Consider the following 16,629-nt stretch of genomic DNA (forward strand, 5'->3'; position numbering starts at 1 on the left):
CTTGACGTCACACACACACACCGACCAACGCGCGCACAACCTGCGGACACGCGCACACGCCACACACACAAAAGCATGCACACGAAATTGCAAAACCACGCGCACCCACTCCCTGACTCAGACTCACGCGCACAGACACACAAACATGACTACAAACAGGCACACACATATTCAGACACATAGAATACACACACAAAAATGCGCGCGCACGGACAGGCACAAAAAAACAACAACAACAACAACAACAACAAAAATATTTAGGTTTCCCCCACCACCAACACCGTTAAATTAAATCGTGAGTGGTTGAGTCCTTGGAGGTATTTGTCTGTCACGAGTGCGCACTCTAGTGGTAAAAAAAAGAAATGACCAAAAGTAATGATGAGTTTTTATTACTATTTTTTTTCTTTTGTTCACATTTTTTGACGGAAAGACGTCAAAGCGGCATCCCAGTGACGTGACCTCATAAAACAAACAAAAATACTGAGATTTTTTTTTAAATCCAACCTGATGGTCACATGACGATCACGTGACTCAATTAGGCTCATTATGGCGGGAATGAGTTCAATGATGAAATCCTTTCGGATGTCACTTAAAACTTGACAACCAATCAGCAGAGGAGGTGTGGTCAGTGAAGCCACAGGTTGCTGGTCATGTGCACACATTGCTTTTGCAAGCCAATCAAATGTGTCGATTGGATCGGCTGGATGACAGGCTGAAAATCACTGAGTATTCCTTTTAAAAAAAAAAACGGAGATTCTAATAGCTTTCGCTTCTCCCACAATGCATTGCGCCCAGCCATCATGTGACCCTGTGATGAAAGCAGACAAGTGTGCGTGCGTTTGTGTCCCCGGGGATCCCCAGTAAGTTGGTCAAAGACCAGGAAGTGATGGGAAAAAAAAATCACATTTTTCTATCACACTGTTTTCTATCTAACCTAAAAGATGACATGAACGCGTTTGATTTTTGTGGTGTGTGCGAGTTACAACGCAATCAACGAAGCAAGTCGCACATGCGACTTAGACATCTCGCACGCGCTCCCTCCTCCATATTTGCCGCGGTTTGTAAAACACGCCAACGTACATGTTGACATCTGGCACGCACGCTCCAACTTGAAATAAAATCGCTTCGCGTCATCTCGGAGGCTTTCGGAATGATTTGGCTTGATGAAATTTGTGGCGCTAAGTGGCTAACACTCGATCGGTACGTCAAAGTTTCTTCAAATCATCGGGGAAGCGTCATCGACTACGTGATTTCTCGATGAGCCGGCCGAATCCTCACAAGCCCCGCCCCCGTTCACAAACGTGTCAACACGCTGTGTTGTGGTCTGGTGACTTCCTTTCCATGGTGAAAAATTGTGGAGGGTATGAAAGGCAAGCCGAGCCAAGCGTGGAGCAGCGCCCTTTCGGCACTGCGACACAGCGTGCCCAAAAGTGGCCTGGTTCATAAACGTTCATTGTCAAAGTGGTGAAGAGTACCAAAGTCAACCAAACGGTTTAGCTCCTTCTTTTAGGTAGCATAACACTGAGGAAAGTCGCTTCTTTTTTCTACTTTCCACAATCATAATGCAAGAATATGAAGAATATATGTCCCAGGTCCACCCTCTGGGTTCCCAAATTCTACGAAAGGGGGACAAAAAGCGGTAGAGCGCTTTTGGTACTCGGCCCAACTTTTGACCAAGGCAATCCAAACAAATTGATATCCAGAGTGAAATAAAGTGCATTTGACTCTGTGGTTTAGGTACCCGAGCACTGCAGTGGGGTTTAAAAAGTGATACGGTTACTTTGGTAGCCTTCACAAGTTGCGACAATGTCAAAGTGGACCCGAGCTCGTCTCGCATGGGCCATCCTTTTGGAAAGGGGCCCCAAAAAAAAAAGCTGCTGGCAATTGCATTCGGTCCGCTCCCATTTTTGAAGGGTCCCCAAAGGCAACCAAAGCGTGAAGCTCCTTGTTTGAGGTCCCGTAACACCCAGAAAGGGTGGCAAAAAGGGCTCAAGCTAAACTTGGACCTCTCTTTTTGTACTTTGGACAACTGAAATGCAAAAAAGGTCATCCCACTGAGGTAGGGTGCCCAAAAGTGCTGCGCCTCCTTTGATCGCCCTCCCAGCTACCGACCGACGGTGGGAATTCAAACAAATTGGCTAGAGTGAACCAAAGTGGCTACAGCAAAGTGTTGCGGTGACTTTGGTGCCAAGTGAGGCAAACCGGGCCCAGATCTTCACCCCTTGGGTACCGAACACAGTGGCCCAAAAGGTGCTAGACTTGCGTAGCACCAGCTCATCATGTGTGACGTGTCCAGGCGTGCCGATTAGTGTTGTCAAGGTGAAGGCGGGCTGTCAGTTCAGTTCAGGGGGAGCAACGGTGGGGGGGGGGGGGGGGGGTGGGGGGGGGGGGGTTGGGGGCTTATGGTCGGGCGGCGACGACAGCGGCGGGTGCCGTTTTTGCGCACCGCTCGTACGGAAAGTCAGCTGAGCAAGGCGTCGGCACCCGACGGTCAAACGCGCACCGCCACCTGCTCCAGGGAGCGCGCCGGCGCGGCGGGGGCGGGCGGCGTTACGGCTTTCAACTCGTTGCCCGGGCAACTCTGCGTACTGACCCCGCGGTTGAGGGCGCCGGCGCGCGGCGGCGCGCAGGCGGGCGGCGGCGCGGCGTGCTCGCTGCGCGGGATGTTGACGGGGCAGGAGCGGGTTCGGGCGTGGCCCTTGCGGCCCCCCGGGTGGCACACCAGGCTGCCCACCGTGTCGGCGGGCGACAGGTGGCGCTTGAGCCAGCGCTCCACGCGCTCCTCCTTGTACTTGATGGAGTACCACGTGAGGAAGATGAAGAGGAAGCCCAGGAACTTGAGGCTGGCGGCCAGGCCGAAGTAGACGAAGCGCAGCGAGGTGACGTCGTACTCCCAGCACGAGCCGTGCACGCCGCAGTCCTGCTGCCACAGCATGCAGGTGGTGTCGATGACGGCGCCGAAGTAGATGGGCGTCGGGATGTACGCTGCCACACCAAAGCGGACGGCGGGTCAAATACGCAAAAGCATCGGACAAAGGACACTTCATTAGGCACGCCCTCGTGTCAAACGGAGAACCAAGCTTCACGGGGCTCTTTGATTCAGCTCCCCGCTTGAATTTACCCTCAAACTAAACAGCAACGACACGTTGCGTCGTTGAAACAACCGCAACGATTTGCCGCGAGAAGCGTCTGCTTAGCTCAGTAACAGATCGCATTTAAAAGCCTCGGAGCAACGGAGATTTGCGTCCGTGGCGATGCTGCGCATGTCGGTCGTGTCAGCTTTGACTACTTTTCATTCTCTTTGATGCCATTGTTGAAAGGATAGTTTACAATACAGTGCTATTTTCCTTCATCAAAGTTCCCCCAAAAATGTGAATCAACATACGTAGGCAGACAACATCACACTACACAGTCATCTCTTCTTTATCCTCTGCGAAGAATAACTCATTTTACTGCGGTTTACTGAGCAGCTGAGACGTCCAAACGAAGCGTATCGATACCCGCATCTGTATTATACTGCCTCCCGGTGGCTGAGGCGCGCACACCAGAAGGAGCGGCGCGACGGCCGCTCAATTAAGGCTCAAGTGTGACAAAAATGCTTCGATTCATCCAATTATGTCATGACTTTTAGAAAAGGACAATATTATATTATAAGTGTTATTTTTCTCATTCCAAACACATGCCCGGTTCCTGCAAAATATTTGCAATCCTCCCGAGATTTGTTTGTACTCACCAAGCGTCCTGAGCAGAACAAACTGCATCCCCAAGGCAAACGGTCGCTCCTGCTCGGCCACCGACCTGCACAAAAACACCCGTTAGTTAGCGCGCTAGCAGCTCACATCCGCTTGCAGAGCGTACTTGGCAATAAACGGAAAATATTCCAAAAGGAACCAATATGTACGTTTGGTGGAGCGGTACAAATAGTAGGCAGGTAATAATCAGTCAACTTATTTTGCTCACGCGTGTTGCTTGAAACAAAGCTTGAGCCGATGACTCTCGTCAACATATTTTAGCTGAATAAATTGTACTGTTTGAAATGAAAAAGAATGTTCTTTTTCAATTAAAAGTCATTTCTTTGATTAAACAAAGTTTGTCACACAATGATTTATAATGGGAAAAACAACTTAAAAGTCATTAAAAAAAATCGAAAGTAGCGTTGGATTATAACAGTTATAAAAGCATTTTTTTGATCAAAATGTTTTGTTTTTTCAGTTTAAAAAGTATTTTATTAGAAATGTTTAATGCGGTGGTAGCAGGAGCAGTACTATTTTTTCCTTGGTGGGGTTAAGAGATTTTTTTGTGAACGTCCTATTGTTGAAGTATTCGTATTTCTGATGAAAACAAGTACGTTTTCAAAATGAGCAAGAACCTTTTTTTTTTTTCAATTCAAATTCAAATTCTTGGTCTAAAACTTTTTTTTTTGCGGTACCTGAGCGTGACGATGATGGCAGAGGGCTGAGCGCAGGCGGTGATGAGCGTGACGATGAAGAGGAAGATGAGGAAGGGGATGAGGGTGCCGCAGGTGCGGTCGCACTTCCCCGACACGGCGTATCCGTTCTCGTTCAGGTACGTCTTGACGATGACCAGCTGCAACTGGTTGCCGCCCGGCCCCCCCGACGGCGGCGTGATGACCTGCCGGCTCTGCACGCAGGCGCACTCCGAGTAGTTGCGGATCTGCAAGATCACACGCACGCATCCATCCGTCGGGCAAACCGGACCGCCACTCTGACGATTGGGCTTGGGTTGTTTTCATGATACAGTTGTCGGACTAAGAAACGAAAATGAATTCTAACTGGCAGGGGTAGGCTGCACTAACTGAGCTCACAAGGTTGACCGCACCATATCGCCGCGCAGTTGCAATAGAACGTTCGGTCTGTCCGATTTGAAAATCCACACGGCCGCGAAAGGCGAAGGATGACTGCGGCGGTGGGGCGGTTGAACGGTCAGACGGGGGCGACGGCGTCTTACGCCGCTGCTGTCGTTGGCCACGCCGCTGCACCCGGCCAGGCAGGGGTTGAAGTAGGTGATGCCGTCCGAGCCGCACACGGGAGCGTACTCGTGGATTCTGCAGCCGCAGTTGACGTTGCAGCCGCCCGTCAGGTTCCTCTGCGTCATGGTCAGCGTCGGCCTGAAACGCCGCAAGCTTGACATTCTAAAACGCTCAAATGTCACTGATCATTTGCTGCTCCATTCTGAACAAAATATGAATCACAATTATTCGGCTCATCGTTGGAATTGCAATCATTCCTTTGACATGAAAATGTTTGAACCTAAGAAAATAGAAAATGAAGCCAACATGACGGCCCGGCCCGTTTGATTTTGCGGACTCACCCGGTGGTGTAGGGGATGTTGATGCCGCCCAGGTTGATGCTCTCGCAGCCCACGATGAAGAGCGTGGAGAAGCAGAGCAGCGACACGCCGCTGCAGATCATGGCCAGCTTGGCCGACTCGCGGGCGCCCAGCTTCAGCTTCTTGATGATGTAGCCGCCCAGCACGATGCCCACGCCGGCGCTGGGCACGATGATCACGCCTGGGCGCGCGGCGCAACGTTCAGGCGGAATGTCGGGCGGCGGCGGCGGCGGCGGCCCCGGCCGGCCGGCCGGCTCACCTGTGTAGATGCTGGCGCTGGATGCGGGGATGCCAAACTGCGACTCGATGAACTTGGGGATGAAGGTGATGAAGGCGGTGACGATGGCGCTCTCGGCCGTGTAGGACAAGCTGACGAACAGGAAGGTCACGTTGCTGAGGATCCTCACGGCCGCCTTGGGGAGATCTGCGGCAACACGGTGACAAACACTTTCTGTTCCGACACCGTTCGAAAATGTTGACTCCTCTCGCATCAACCCGTCCACCGCCTACTTAACAACCAACTAAGAAAGCAACTACGTCGCTGACCAACAAATGGACTTCACCGGCCGAGCCGTCAGCTACCTTAGCAATGATCAAATAGGATCGAGAAATATGGCTGGACGGGTGTTGCAAACGCGTTGCCCGTTCTGTACTAACCATCAGCTTACTACAAAAGATCCTTGGGTCTTTGAAATCAATTGCAATTTCTCTCCAACATCCTTTAATATCAGGGGTGGAAGGAAAAACCGGAGTTGAAGCGGAGAAAGGTCTTTTGATTTAAAAGGTGCGAGGGCATCAAATGGAACCGATCCACTTTCAAACGTATCGAGATACTGTACGTATCGAATCCTCTTTTATTGGAGAGATCTATCTCTTTGAAGGAAATGGCACATTCACACACCTGGCAAATTCATTCAAATGTGTGTAAAAGAACGACAAAAAAGTCATCGCATCCTACACTATCGAACGGAGCCTTACTCCATCCACTCAAAGCGGAATCTCGGCGAGCGGTTCCGCGCTCAAATGGAACCGTCCTCGGATCGCTTCGCACCCAACGTATGGAAAACCGCACCCGATGATCGCTCGCAGACGTAAGCGGAGCTACGTAAGTAAAGCCCTCCCCCATCAACTCAAAGCGCTCTTGCGCGCGCATGCATGCATACCTTTAATGTCCTTCCCGAAGCCCATGGAGGAGGTGACGGCTTTGCCGCCGTTGTTGCCGCTCTTCTCCTTGAGGACGTCGTCATCGCTGGACATGTCGTCCAAGCTCAACTTTTTCCTCCTCTTCTTCTTCTTGTGTCGCGGCGGCAGCTTCTTGGGGAAGGTGAACATGGGGAAGATGACCAGCAGCATGGCCACCGCGCACAGCAGGAAGCCGCTCCACCTGCACGCACAGACGGAGCAAAACATTTCGGGGGGGTTCTCATACGGCGCCGACTCGAGATGCCGCAGATCCGACAGTATGCCGACAGGCAAGTGGTAACCATGAAGGGGCACTTGGGAAAGTGCCTTTATATGTTCTCTCCGGCTGACAGATTTTGCATCTTTTGATGGTAGGTGTGGAACGAGGGCTCACTAATCTTGTTCAAGTCCTCTGACGTGCTTTCATGTTCACGTGCGCGCGTTTGTTGATAGTCACCAGTTTCCGATGAAGCGGGGATCGCTCTGGTCGATGTTAACCACCGTCTTGGGATCCACGTAGAAGCCGATGAGGACGCCGCCCAGCAGGTAGCCCGCCGCCGGGCCCAAAGCGCCCATCACGTACATGATGGCTACACAGAAAGAGAGAAGAAGATCAAGAACAGAATAGCGGATTTAGCCGCAACTTTTTTTTTTTTCAACCATGCGGCTTATATAAAGGTGCGGCTATTCTGCCGATTTTTCTTCCGCCGCTAGGGACGCTCTAACTGGAATCCCAATCAAAATGAAGAATAAATCAATGCAAAAAAAGAATACGCTACTACTAACGCGGACCACAAATTACAAAGAGTGACTTCATTTCAAATCCTCGCCTCTATCGCTGCCATTTTTTGGTTTTGGGCGGGGGGACGGAGCGACGGAGCGACAGACTTAACTGACGGACCCATGATAACAATTTGGTTTGTCACCAAAAACGACAGATGAGGAAAGACGGAGCGGCAAAATGGAGTCAAATGCCGACCTCTGCAAACCACTCATGACTGTAAGCAAGCATTGAACCATCAACCTGAGCGCCAACTAACCTCCTACCGAACCGAGCCACGAGCTAAGCAACCAACCTTCGACCACAAAATGACCGCGACCTACTAAGAGCCGAAGCCCAAGTGGCGACCTATCGAACCGCATCAGTTCATAGATGCTCCACAGACCGCCGAGAGGTCCGAAGGCCCAGCTAACCCGAACGGCGGATGGCACATTAAAAAACGTGTGTCATCTTGAAATAGAAATCAAATCTGACATTAAGAAGAGACAGTGTGGATGTCGGTTCACATCTTAACGCCTTGACGCTTACGTAAGTCTCTCCGGAGCACATAACGGGGCCTCTGTGTGGTCACATGAAAAGAATGAGCTTTTGCCAATTAGAGGGAATTAGCAGCGTACGTTCCTCGGCTCGCTCGGCCCCCAAAGGCGTCATCGGCTCAGGTGGCGGTGTGACTGAACGAGTCCCGCTCTCCAGTGGGAACGTTCGCCTTTGGCCTTCCGGTGCGAGCGCAGAACACAAAGTAGGTCCTCAGAGTTGGTCTCGGCAGCCGCGACTCTACTCCTACTACCACCGCTCCTTCCCGGGCTCGCCCCCCGGTAGCGCCGCGAGAGCGCTCTCGCTCTTTTTCCCTTCCCCGGTGCTTTCGAAAGCGTCCCGCCATCACGCCAGCCTCCTTGGGACGGACTCACGTGGGACGGCGTGGACCCTCGGCCATTGCTCGTTCCCCTTCAGTCCCGATACTTGGGACTTCAGTTCCAATTCTCCTATTTGTCACCTGCACAAGTCCGCCGACAACTCCTCCTCCTTTCTGAGAGGAACAAGCCGAGGGTCCGCCCGCCCAAGACTTTGTGGGCGGGTGCGCACATAACCACCTGCTGCTAACCCTCACAAAGAGCAAAAAGTTTGACAGCGGACTCGCTTCGGTTCCCGGGTGTTCACCTCAACGGGACCTTCCCTGACACTATGGCTGCTGTCGCCGGAGAATTTCCCCACCGTGGGGTCAATCAAGTCGTCCTCTCCAACTACTACAACTATTAGCGCCGCCACTACTACGACTGCATGACTTCTGACGAGCGTAGGTGAAGCTAGTAAAGTGACCAATGACGTTGCACGCACACAATCGTCGAGATCTTCTCGGAATGCCGGAATCAGTTGACTTGCTCGTCACTGGGACACGTTGTGCGAGCGGGTGCGAGGAGGCTCGCCGGCGCACACGCACGGACGGGATCGAGCGCTTTCCGAGGCGAGGGCTCCGTTAATCCCTCTTCCCGTTGGAGGAGAGGGAAAACCCGGGCCGAGTTACGCAACGCGACGGGCTAAAGCCGCACCCAGACCGCCAACGACGGCAGGCGCGCAGAGTTGAGGCAGATGCCGACGTGCGCCGCCGCCATGACGGCAAAGCTGACAACCCGCCGACGGACTGGCACAAGCATCGGCGCTCCCGCTCAAACCCGAGGACAATGTCTTCCCGAAAGCAAAGGCCTGATATTTGATCTCGACTAACTGCCGTCGGGGCATTTTTGCGCCTTTTATGATGGAATGGAGAGGCGGTCCCGGGCCTTCCACCGGCCACGTTGCACCGGCTCACCGTCCACGGAGACGGACGGCCTTTGAAGGCTTTGGAGCCTGCTCGTAAAACGTTGGCGTGCGGAGCGGCTTCCCATCTGTCTGACTTCTGTCGTGCCGCATGTTGTATCCCGCTGGAATCACGCTGGTCCGCTGGCGTCTCTGATGTCGGCGGGTTCAAGCGCCTTCTCCAATTTGGCTTCGGGGCTCCGCAATGTCCTCCTCACTGAAATTGGAGCCGAATTTTTCAATCTCGACTTAAGACTTATTTGTTTGGTTAAACCGGGCATAGACTGCAAAGTGCCTCTTCCCCTGCATTACCTCCCGACAACCGGATTTTGGCCTGTTTTACTGCCACTTCCCTACCTCCTTTCTTTGCCTTTGTCAAGAGTTTTCTCTGGTTCTTCTTTGTCCTTTTTTTCCTCTCTTTACTTCTTTTCTCATGGTCTTTTCTTCTTTCGATTAAGCTTCCTTCAGTCTTTCTTTTGTGATTCTTTTTACATTTTCCTTCCATTCTTTTAACCTTCCTTTGATTCTTCCCTTTATTTTTTCCCTTTTCTTTGCTCGTTTGTGTAACCACTTGACTGCGTCTTTTGTATGCGTACTGATGGGATCTTTTGCATGTAAGAGGGTAAAAAAAGTGCATCACTGCTCACTAACAACCAACAGCGAAACTGAAGCGGCGACCATAATTGTGGAGGTGAAAGCTCAAAGCCGCGAGTATTTTTTTTTCTGCTGAGCGAGCGGCGGTCACGCGCGCGAGGGTCCGGAGACAGTCGGACGGCGGACGGACATGAAGGGGGCCAGACGCAATGGAATGCTGTGCGTTGCCACGACAACGTGCTGACACAGCAACCGTCTCCTTAACGCTTTCCAACACGGCGCCCCCATCAGGAGCGGCCGCAGAATACAGTATCAAATCACAAGTCACAAGCTCTTTCTCATACAAACAAGTCCACGTTTGTCCCGCACAATGCACGGGCGCGATTGAACGGGGCGCATCGTCGGGGATTGCAGGACAAATGGTCTCAGCAGAAGGAATTGTTTAAGCTGGACCACGGCCGGGAAATTCCCCGCTTGCTTTTCCGAGCCCTTCCTCGATGAGCATCCTAAAAGCGCGCGTGAGTGCCGAGACGAATGAGCCGATCTTTCTGGGCCGACATCCTGCTGAGCCGCGACATCGACAACGTCATCGTCACGATAAGATAAAGTAGCACGGCAGGGATACGGAGAAATGTTTTTCATCCAAACTTTGAAGTCGACTCCAGTTGATGCTCTCGGTAAGCCGACAAAGCCTGAAATTTGTTACCGCCCTTTCACGCGGCGGACGTCCGTCGTCCAACACTAGCTCCAAAACCGGAACATTCTCTCGTTGATTAATACTCCGCATTCCGAGTTGGGATCTTTCACACGGGACAGCGAAACAAGACAAAGCCAAAAATTCTACGACCCTTTTTAGCCAATCAGAAGCCCGAAGGACCACATGAGCCCCTTTCACACTGTAAAGTCTTGTCATGAAAACGCTAGCGTCGACCCCGGTTGATGTTCGTTTACAGGGGAGGCAAATTTATACCAGCCCCAAAAACACAACATTTTAAGGTCCACTTTATTGCCACTTGCTGCCTCACCCAGACAGACAAGTGTCAGAGGGGCTTACAGAAGGAGAGTGGCACGAACAATTCCCTTGACTGCAAAGTCACCCATCGTGCTGCGCTAATTTCAAACGCAAAGACTATTTCAGACAATCAGAAGCCAGAAGAAAGACATTTGGGCAAAAGACTACCAATTGAGCCTCCCCGCCAAGAGTTTGAATAAAAACCCGACTCCGGTTGTAGTTCAGTTCGAAAAGATTAGTCCCTGAGCGCAACATCGCTGGAACAGCATTCCTGCATCCCAGCAACGGAATGTTGACATTGTCCAGCTGAGCTAAACTTTCTCAGGTGACTTTGAGTGCAAGGAGAAGACAGTTGTTGGTTTGTTTACTCATCGGGGTCACATTCATTCACGTTGCCTCATTTCTACAAACCAGTCGCACGCTTACCTTGTTGAATTTAAAAAGGAAAAAAAAAAATAGATCACCTAGCAGGAATTTTGTCCGGTTCCAGAAGGAAAATTTCACTTTTGATATTGTAGGACTGGTTTGAGTGTGTTCTTGTAGCTCTATTAGTGAATCACAAAAACTGGTTGAATTAGAATAGACAAGACGTGACCAGTCCATTTGCTCAACAACAATGACGATCAACCGACTGCATGCATTTCCGCAAGAGGAAAAGAAAAAAAAAAAGATCTATCACCCACCGTTGGCGACATGTCGTCATCTGCGTCGCGCGGTAGGACAATTAATAGCTGGCAGGTTGCAAGTAAGTTCAGATTGAACAACACGGGACTCAGGATTGACCCCTGGGGAACCCCAAGGTTCGTAGCCATTTGGGGGTCATTTGCAAACAATGCACGCCAAAAGCGAAAGACACGCCGATGACTTCTTTCCTCGTAAAGGTAATAACTTCATTTCCTGGTGACAATTTCACAACTCTTTCATGCCGTCATTATTGCGTCCATCGTTGTATTTCTGTCATTCTGCATCATTTGCACAGTTCAAATTGATCTGTTTTTATTTCATTTGTTTGTCTTTTTTTTTTTTTTTATGTGAAAGTACTCAACGGATTAACTACCGAAGACAAATTCTTCGGGCATATATCCTGATTTCCATTCTCGCAGCACATTGCCAGTAGTCCATAGAAAACACACTGAGCCACTTCTCTTTGTCATTTGGTGTTCAGGAATGCACAGACGTCTCCCTTTACGCGTCCCCCGACGCGCGCGCGCGCGCGCACGCGCACACGCACACAACATCTCACTCTAATTTGTTGCTCTGATTAAGCTTCAGCTTGTTTGAGGCCACTGGGGCGACGATGCCAGGGCAGACATGCCAAAGCCAAAGCGGGTGAGAAGAAGGAGGACGAGGGTGGTCTTGGACTCGGACTTTGAAGGGAACTGACAACGATTCACAGCAAAGTACGAAAAGCACTGCTCACCGAAGCCTCTTTTGCACCCGTTGTCCGTTACGGGACAGAAAATTCACTGGGCAGTGAGCATTTTTTGTTATTCAAAGGCAACTCACTTCCTTTGCACCAAAACGCCACAAGATGGTGACAAAGCAGTACCGTGGTCTAGCTGCAGCTCCTCAATTCACTTCAACATAGCTCCATGGCGCGGAGATGCGAAAGAAGGTCATCCTTTCGGCACGTTTGACCACCAAAACAGTGATAACGGGTCGGGTCGGGTCGGGTCGATAGCGATAGATACAAGAGAGCGAAAGAGAGAGAGAAAAGTGATCGTGAGCGAGGAAGCCAAAGGGGGGACGACAGAAAGAGGGCAAGGGATAGAGAGGAGAGCAAGACAGCGAGAGCGACGACAACATTCCGACAGAAGAGGGATGAGGGCTCGAGAGACGCAAATACTGTGGTATGCCGGCGGTCTTTCGGCGGCGTCATCTTGGCGCCGACCCCCGCGGCAATGGCGAGGCTTGGTCGTACGGCGGAAAGGCGGCGGCGGCTTACCCAGGTAGAGCGAGGCGTTCTCCTTCTTGACGTTGTCGTCCAGGTAGGTGGGCCCCAGCGTGTAGATGGGCGTGGAGCCCATGCCCACCAGGATCTGCGCCACGATGAAGAGCGCCACGTACAGGTTGTGCTCGTTGCCCTCCTGGTCCCGCGGACAGGACGCCACGTCCGCGCGGGCCCCGCGGCTGGCGTTGGCGCTCAGGCACAGGCCCTCGTTGGCCGACGACGAGTTGACCTCCTGGATCTGGTAGGCGGGCGAGATGAAGTGCGGCAGCGAGAAGAGGGCGGCGCCCAGCGCGATGAAGACGCCGCCCACCGCCAGCCAGCGAGGCCGCTGGCCCCTGCCCCCGAAGTAGCTGATGAACACCACCACCAGGAGGCTGCCGATGTCGAAGCAGCTGACGAGCAGGCCCGACTCGGAGCTGCGAAGGCTGTAGCGCTTCTCGATGGTGGTGATGACGCTGCTCAGGTAGCCCGACACCATCAGCGACTGGATGAAGGTCAGGTAGCACATGCAGAAGAGGAAGCAGCGAGAGTCCTGCAGGATCAGCGCCAGGTACTTCCGACTGGGCGCGCCCAGTCGCGGCAGGAAGCCGGCCGCGGCGGGCCGGCCGCGGCGGGCCGGCGTTTGATTGCGCCCTCCGGCGGCGGACGCCAATGAGGAGGAGTTCTCCGCGGGCCGGTTCAACGCCGACTTGCCCGCCTTGGGGAGGAAGTGGCTCGGCGGGGCGGAGTCGGCGCGGCCGAGCCGGATGAACTCGGTGCTCTCCTCTGCCGTGACCGAAGCAGACAGTGAGGCTTCCTCTTGGGGCTTGAGACTTTGATGGGTCGTACCTGGATCCTCCTCCGCCTCGCTGGAACCGGCGTCCTCCTTGCGAAGGGACGCAGACAACTCGGACGAGTCGGCCTCCATGACGACCGCCGCGTCCGGTCCGGCTGGTGACGCTGCGCGCGAGCGGCCGCCTCACGGGGCCATGGCGTCTTCAGCTTGCAAAAAGACAGTCGCCACGTTAGCATTCAATCGTGCGCCACACCGCTAGCCTGATCGCGGCAAGATTTCGGCCTCGTTATGGGACCGACTATTCCCCGCGTCCGGCCCGACATATTTTGCCGGGAACCAGAAAACCCCTTGCGGTGGGACAAAGTCCACCATCAACAGAGAAACCCTACCATGTCAAAATGAAATGAAATGAAACGTCGGCTCTCTGCCATGTCAAGGCGGCGCCGCACGTTCGCTTGATGGTTTGGTTTGGTTTGGTTTGGTTTGGTTTGGTTTGGTTTGAGTGTGTTCGGTCAATTCAGGATGTCAAAGTGGCCGCAGCGTCCTTGATTTTTTCTGGACGCTGCCCTCGGAGGAAAACGTTTGGACGGCCCTGCTCTGACCGGCCCTCTTGCCTTGCCTGCCTCCCACCCTGCCTGGATCACACGGTTGTTCCTCCACCGCTCCTGCTCCTGCTCCTCCTCCTCCAGCAAGGGCATTCACCTCCCGCATCATCGCCGGTTTGCATCACCAGCACATTTGTTGTCGAAGAAAATAAAGACAACAACAAATAGATGAGCACTGGTGGGGGAGGGAGAAGCTGCGGTTGCTGCTTGACTGACGACAAACACCGCAGTGCTTTTTTTTTCCCCAAAACACAACGGAATTACACGCAAAAACGGAATGGGACGGACGCGTCAAAAATAAAACACCAATATTTTGGGGGAAAAACTGCCAAATATTGAGGTCACACTAGAGGTTTTGGCTCCAATGAGAATATTCTTGGTCGTTAAATTGCACCGTGTAAAAAAGTTCGTCGACGGACTCCGTTGACAATTCACCTCATTTTAAATGTTGCTCCTGAAGAATTGCACAAAATGTGGCATTTGAGCACATTCGCCGAATCGCCTTCACTGCTCGTCGTTTACTAGTGAATTCGGCGATGGTACAATGAGCTTCGCGGTCGGCTATTTCCTTCAAATAATCCAAAGCATCACGCCAGTGCAACCAGGCGCAGCATCCGTCCGAGCCGCGAATCGAGTCGACCCCCACCATCCGAAAGCGGCGAGTCACATGTTTCAAGTTACTCCAACGCGGCAACGTGAACAATACAACCCACCCGACGCGCCTTTTGTAGCATTCTTCTGTTGTATTACAGAGGATAATTCCAACCCAACTCGACACTGCGTCGAGGTTTTATTGTGAAAAGTATTCCCAGGATGACACAGCTAGCCTGCAGTTAGCCGCACGAGTGAAGCCCCGCAGTGATGCTGATTTCATTTCAACGCATTTCAGTGAACATCTCGACGAGAACGAGCGCGACTCACTTGACGCTTGGACGAGAAGAGACGTCAAATGTTCACACGGCCATGTCCGAGTCCCTCGCGTGGGGGCCGGGCGAGTGAGCGAAAGAAAAGTGCCTCGGTTTTTTGTGGAGGCGCTGATGGAAGCCAAACTACATCGCATCGAGATGGAAATACGGCGGAAATAGCATGTGGCTGCCTTCAAAGTAAAAGCACCTCTCCCGCAGCGGTCATCGCCCGCAGACTGTATGAAAAGAATAACATCCATATTTGTATGTTATTTGAAAAACAATTGCTGTGATTTAAATATTTGTGAGAACTACTTTTACTTTTACGTACTATTTACGTATTCATCAATGGCGTTACATATATATATATTTTTAGAAATATTGATTCCATTTTGTTGTATTATGGCTATTTTGTTGTTTGTATGTAAAGTGCTCTGTTACAGCTCTCGCTGTTATGAAATTTCGCTATATAAATACAATTGTATTGTTTTATATTGTATTATTACCATCATTATTATCATGATATTGTGATAAAAGAAAGGCCTTTTGTAAATTAGTTGAATGAAAACATGAATCCGCAATGTTATCAATTTGTTTTTATTGTGAAAAAAAAAAAAAAAAAAAAAAATCAATGCGCGTTCCGTGTATGATGTGCGGGAGCCCGTGCGCTTGAAGGAGTTGAAGAGAAATATTTGGTGAATCCCGACCTCTCGTGGACAACTAAGGATTTACACGTAAACTCCCCACCTCCCGCCCCAACAAGTAAACATGGAATAAATGCAGTAGAATGAGTCTGGAGCCGGAAATGTATTCGCTTCACCAGAGAGCGTGCATTTTGGCCATTTCCGTTAAATCGTTGTTGATATTTACAATGTTAATTCGCTTTTGATATGTTGAATGTGCTGGCTGGCCTCACACGTGCACGCGTGCATAGATTGAGCCTGAGCCGTACTTAAAGGGGAGGTCAACAAAAAAACTAAATTCTTTGCAAAAAACATGTTCCGTGCCCTTTCACTAGTCCAAACATGGCATTCAGATTAAAATTGCGTTCGTCACCTGTTGTCTGAAGATGAGCCGTGATTGGTTGTTACCTGAGTCCCAAGACACTGTGATGTCATTTTCAACCGACAGCAGTGGCAAAATGGCCGCTGGGTGGATTTTACTGCTTAACTCCTATTCCACAAACACAATACTGAGCAGAATGCTTTGTTTCGACGAATGGGCTGCGCCCCACTCTGCTCCTATCTCTTGTCTTGACGAGGCCTGAGCGTGTCCAACTTTTAACCGGAGTCACACCAGAAATGAGTCACCGGTCGAACAACCGCGCCAGCAAAACAACGTTACTCAGCAGCATATACTAAACATGCTTGCTCACGCTATCAAAAAGTCAAATGTGTAAAATAAAGACATTAAAACACACATCAAAACTTTTCACAATTCTTCTGAGAATCAAAATTCTCCACAGCAGGCTCATGATGATCTTTTTTTTTTCCGTTGAAATTTGACAGTACGATGATATAGTGAGGAGCATCTCATCTATGAATATAAGTTCCTCATTATCATAATTAGTCTGATGTGAAGTGTTAAGGGTGATCAATTAAGATTGTAATCGTCAGACAATTCCAAATGCAGTTCAGAGACAAAGGCGGGTGCAGTCATTTGATCATTTCTTTGTTATTAT

General features: G+C 51.1%; 1 protein-coding gene across 3 annotated transcripts; it reads right to left on the reverse strand.

The window, feature by feature from the left end:
- Positions 1-373: 373 nt before the first annotated feature.
- LOC147141517 (solute carrier organic anion transporter family member 5A1-like) lies at positions 374-15,169 on the reverse strand. Of its 3 annotated transcripts, XM_086042122.1 has the most exons (11): positions 14,965-15,169; positions 13,492-13,644; positions 12,658-13,428; positions 6,989-7,121; positions 6,513-6,733; positions 5,609-5,773; positions 5,332-5,530; positions 4,969-5,128; positions 4,430-4,674; positions 3,734-3,798; positions 374-2,985 (listed from the first exon to the last, which is right to left on the reverse strand). In XM_086042122.1, the coding sequence occupies exons 2-11, from the start codon at positions 13,568-13,570 to the stop codon at positions 2,492-2,494; spliced, it is 2,532 nt and encodes an 843-aa protein (XP_085898248.1). In that variant the 5' UTR covers positions 13,571-13,644; positions 14,965-15,169; the 3' UTR covers positions 374-2,491. The 3 variants fall into 3 exon arrangements, with proteins under 3 accessions (XP_085898248.1, XP_085898246.1, XP_085898247.1); XM_086042120.1 differs by having other exon boundaries at positions 12,658-13,644; XM_086042121.1 differs by lacking the exon at positions 14,965-15,169 and adding an exon at positions 14,479-14,803 and having other exon boundaries at positions 12,658-13,644.
- Positions 15,170-16,629: the final 1,460 nt, after the last annotated feature.

This window comes from Filicampus tigris, chromosome 10, assembly GCF_054856515.1.
Source record: "Filicampus tigris isolate MCC_2025a chromosome 10, RoL_Ftig_1.0, whole genome shotgun sequence".
Taxonomy (NCBI): domain Eukaryota; kingdom Metazoa; phylum Chordata; class Actinopteri; order Syngnathiformes; family Syngnathidae; genus Filicampus; species Filicampus tigris.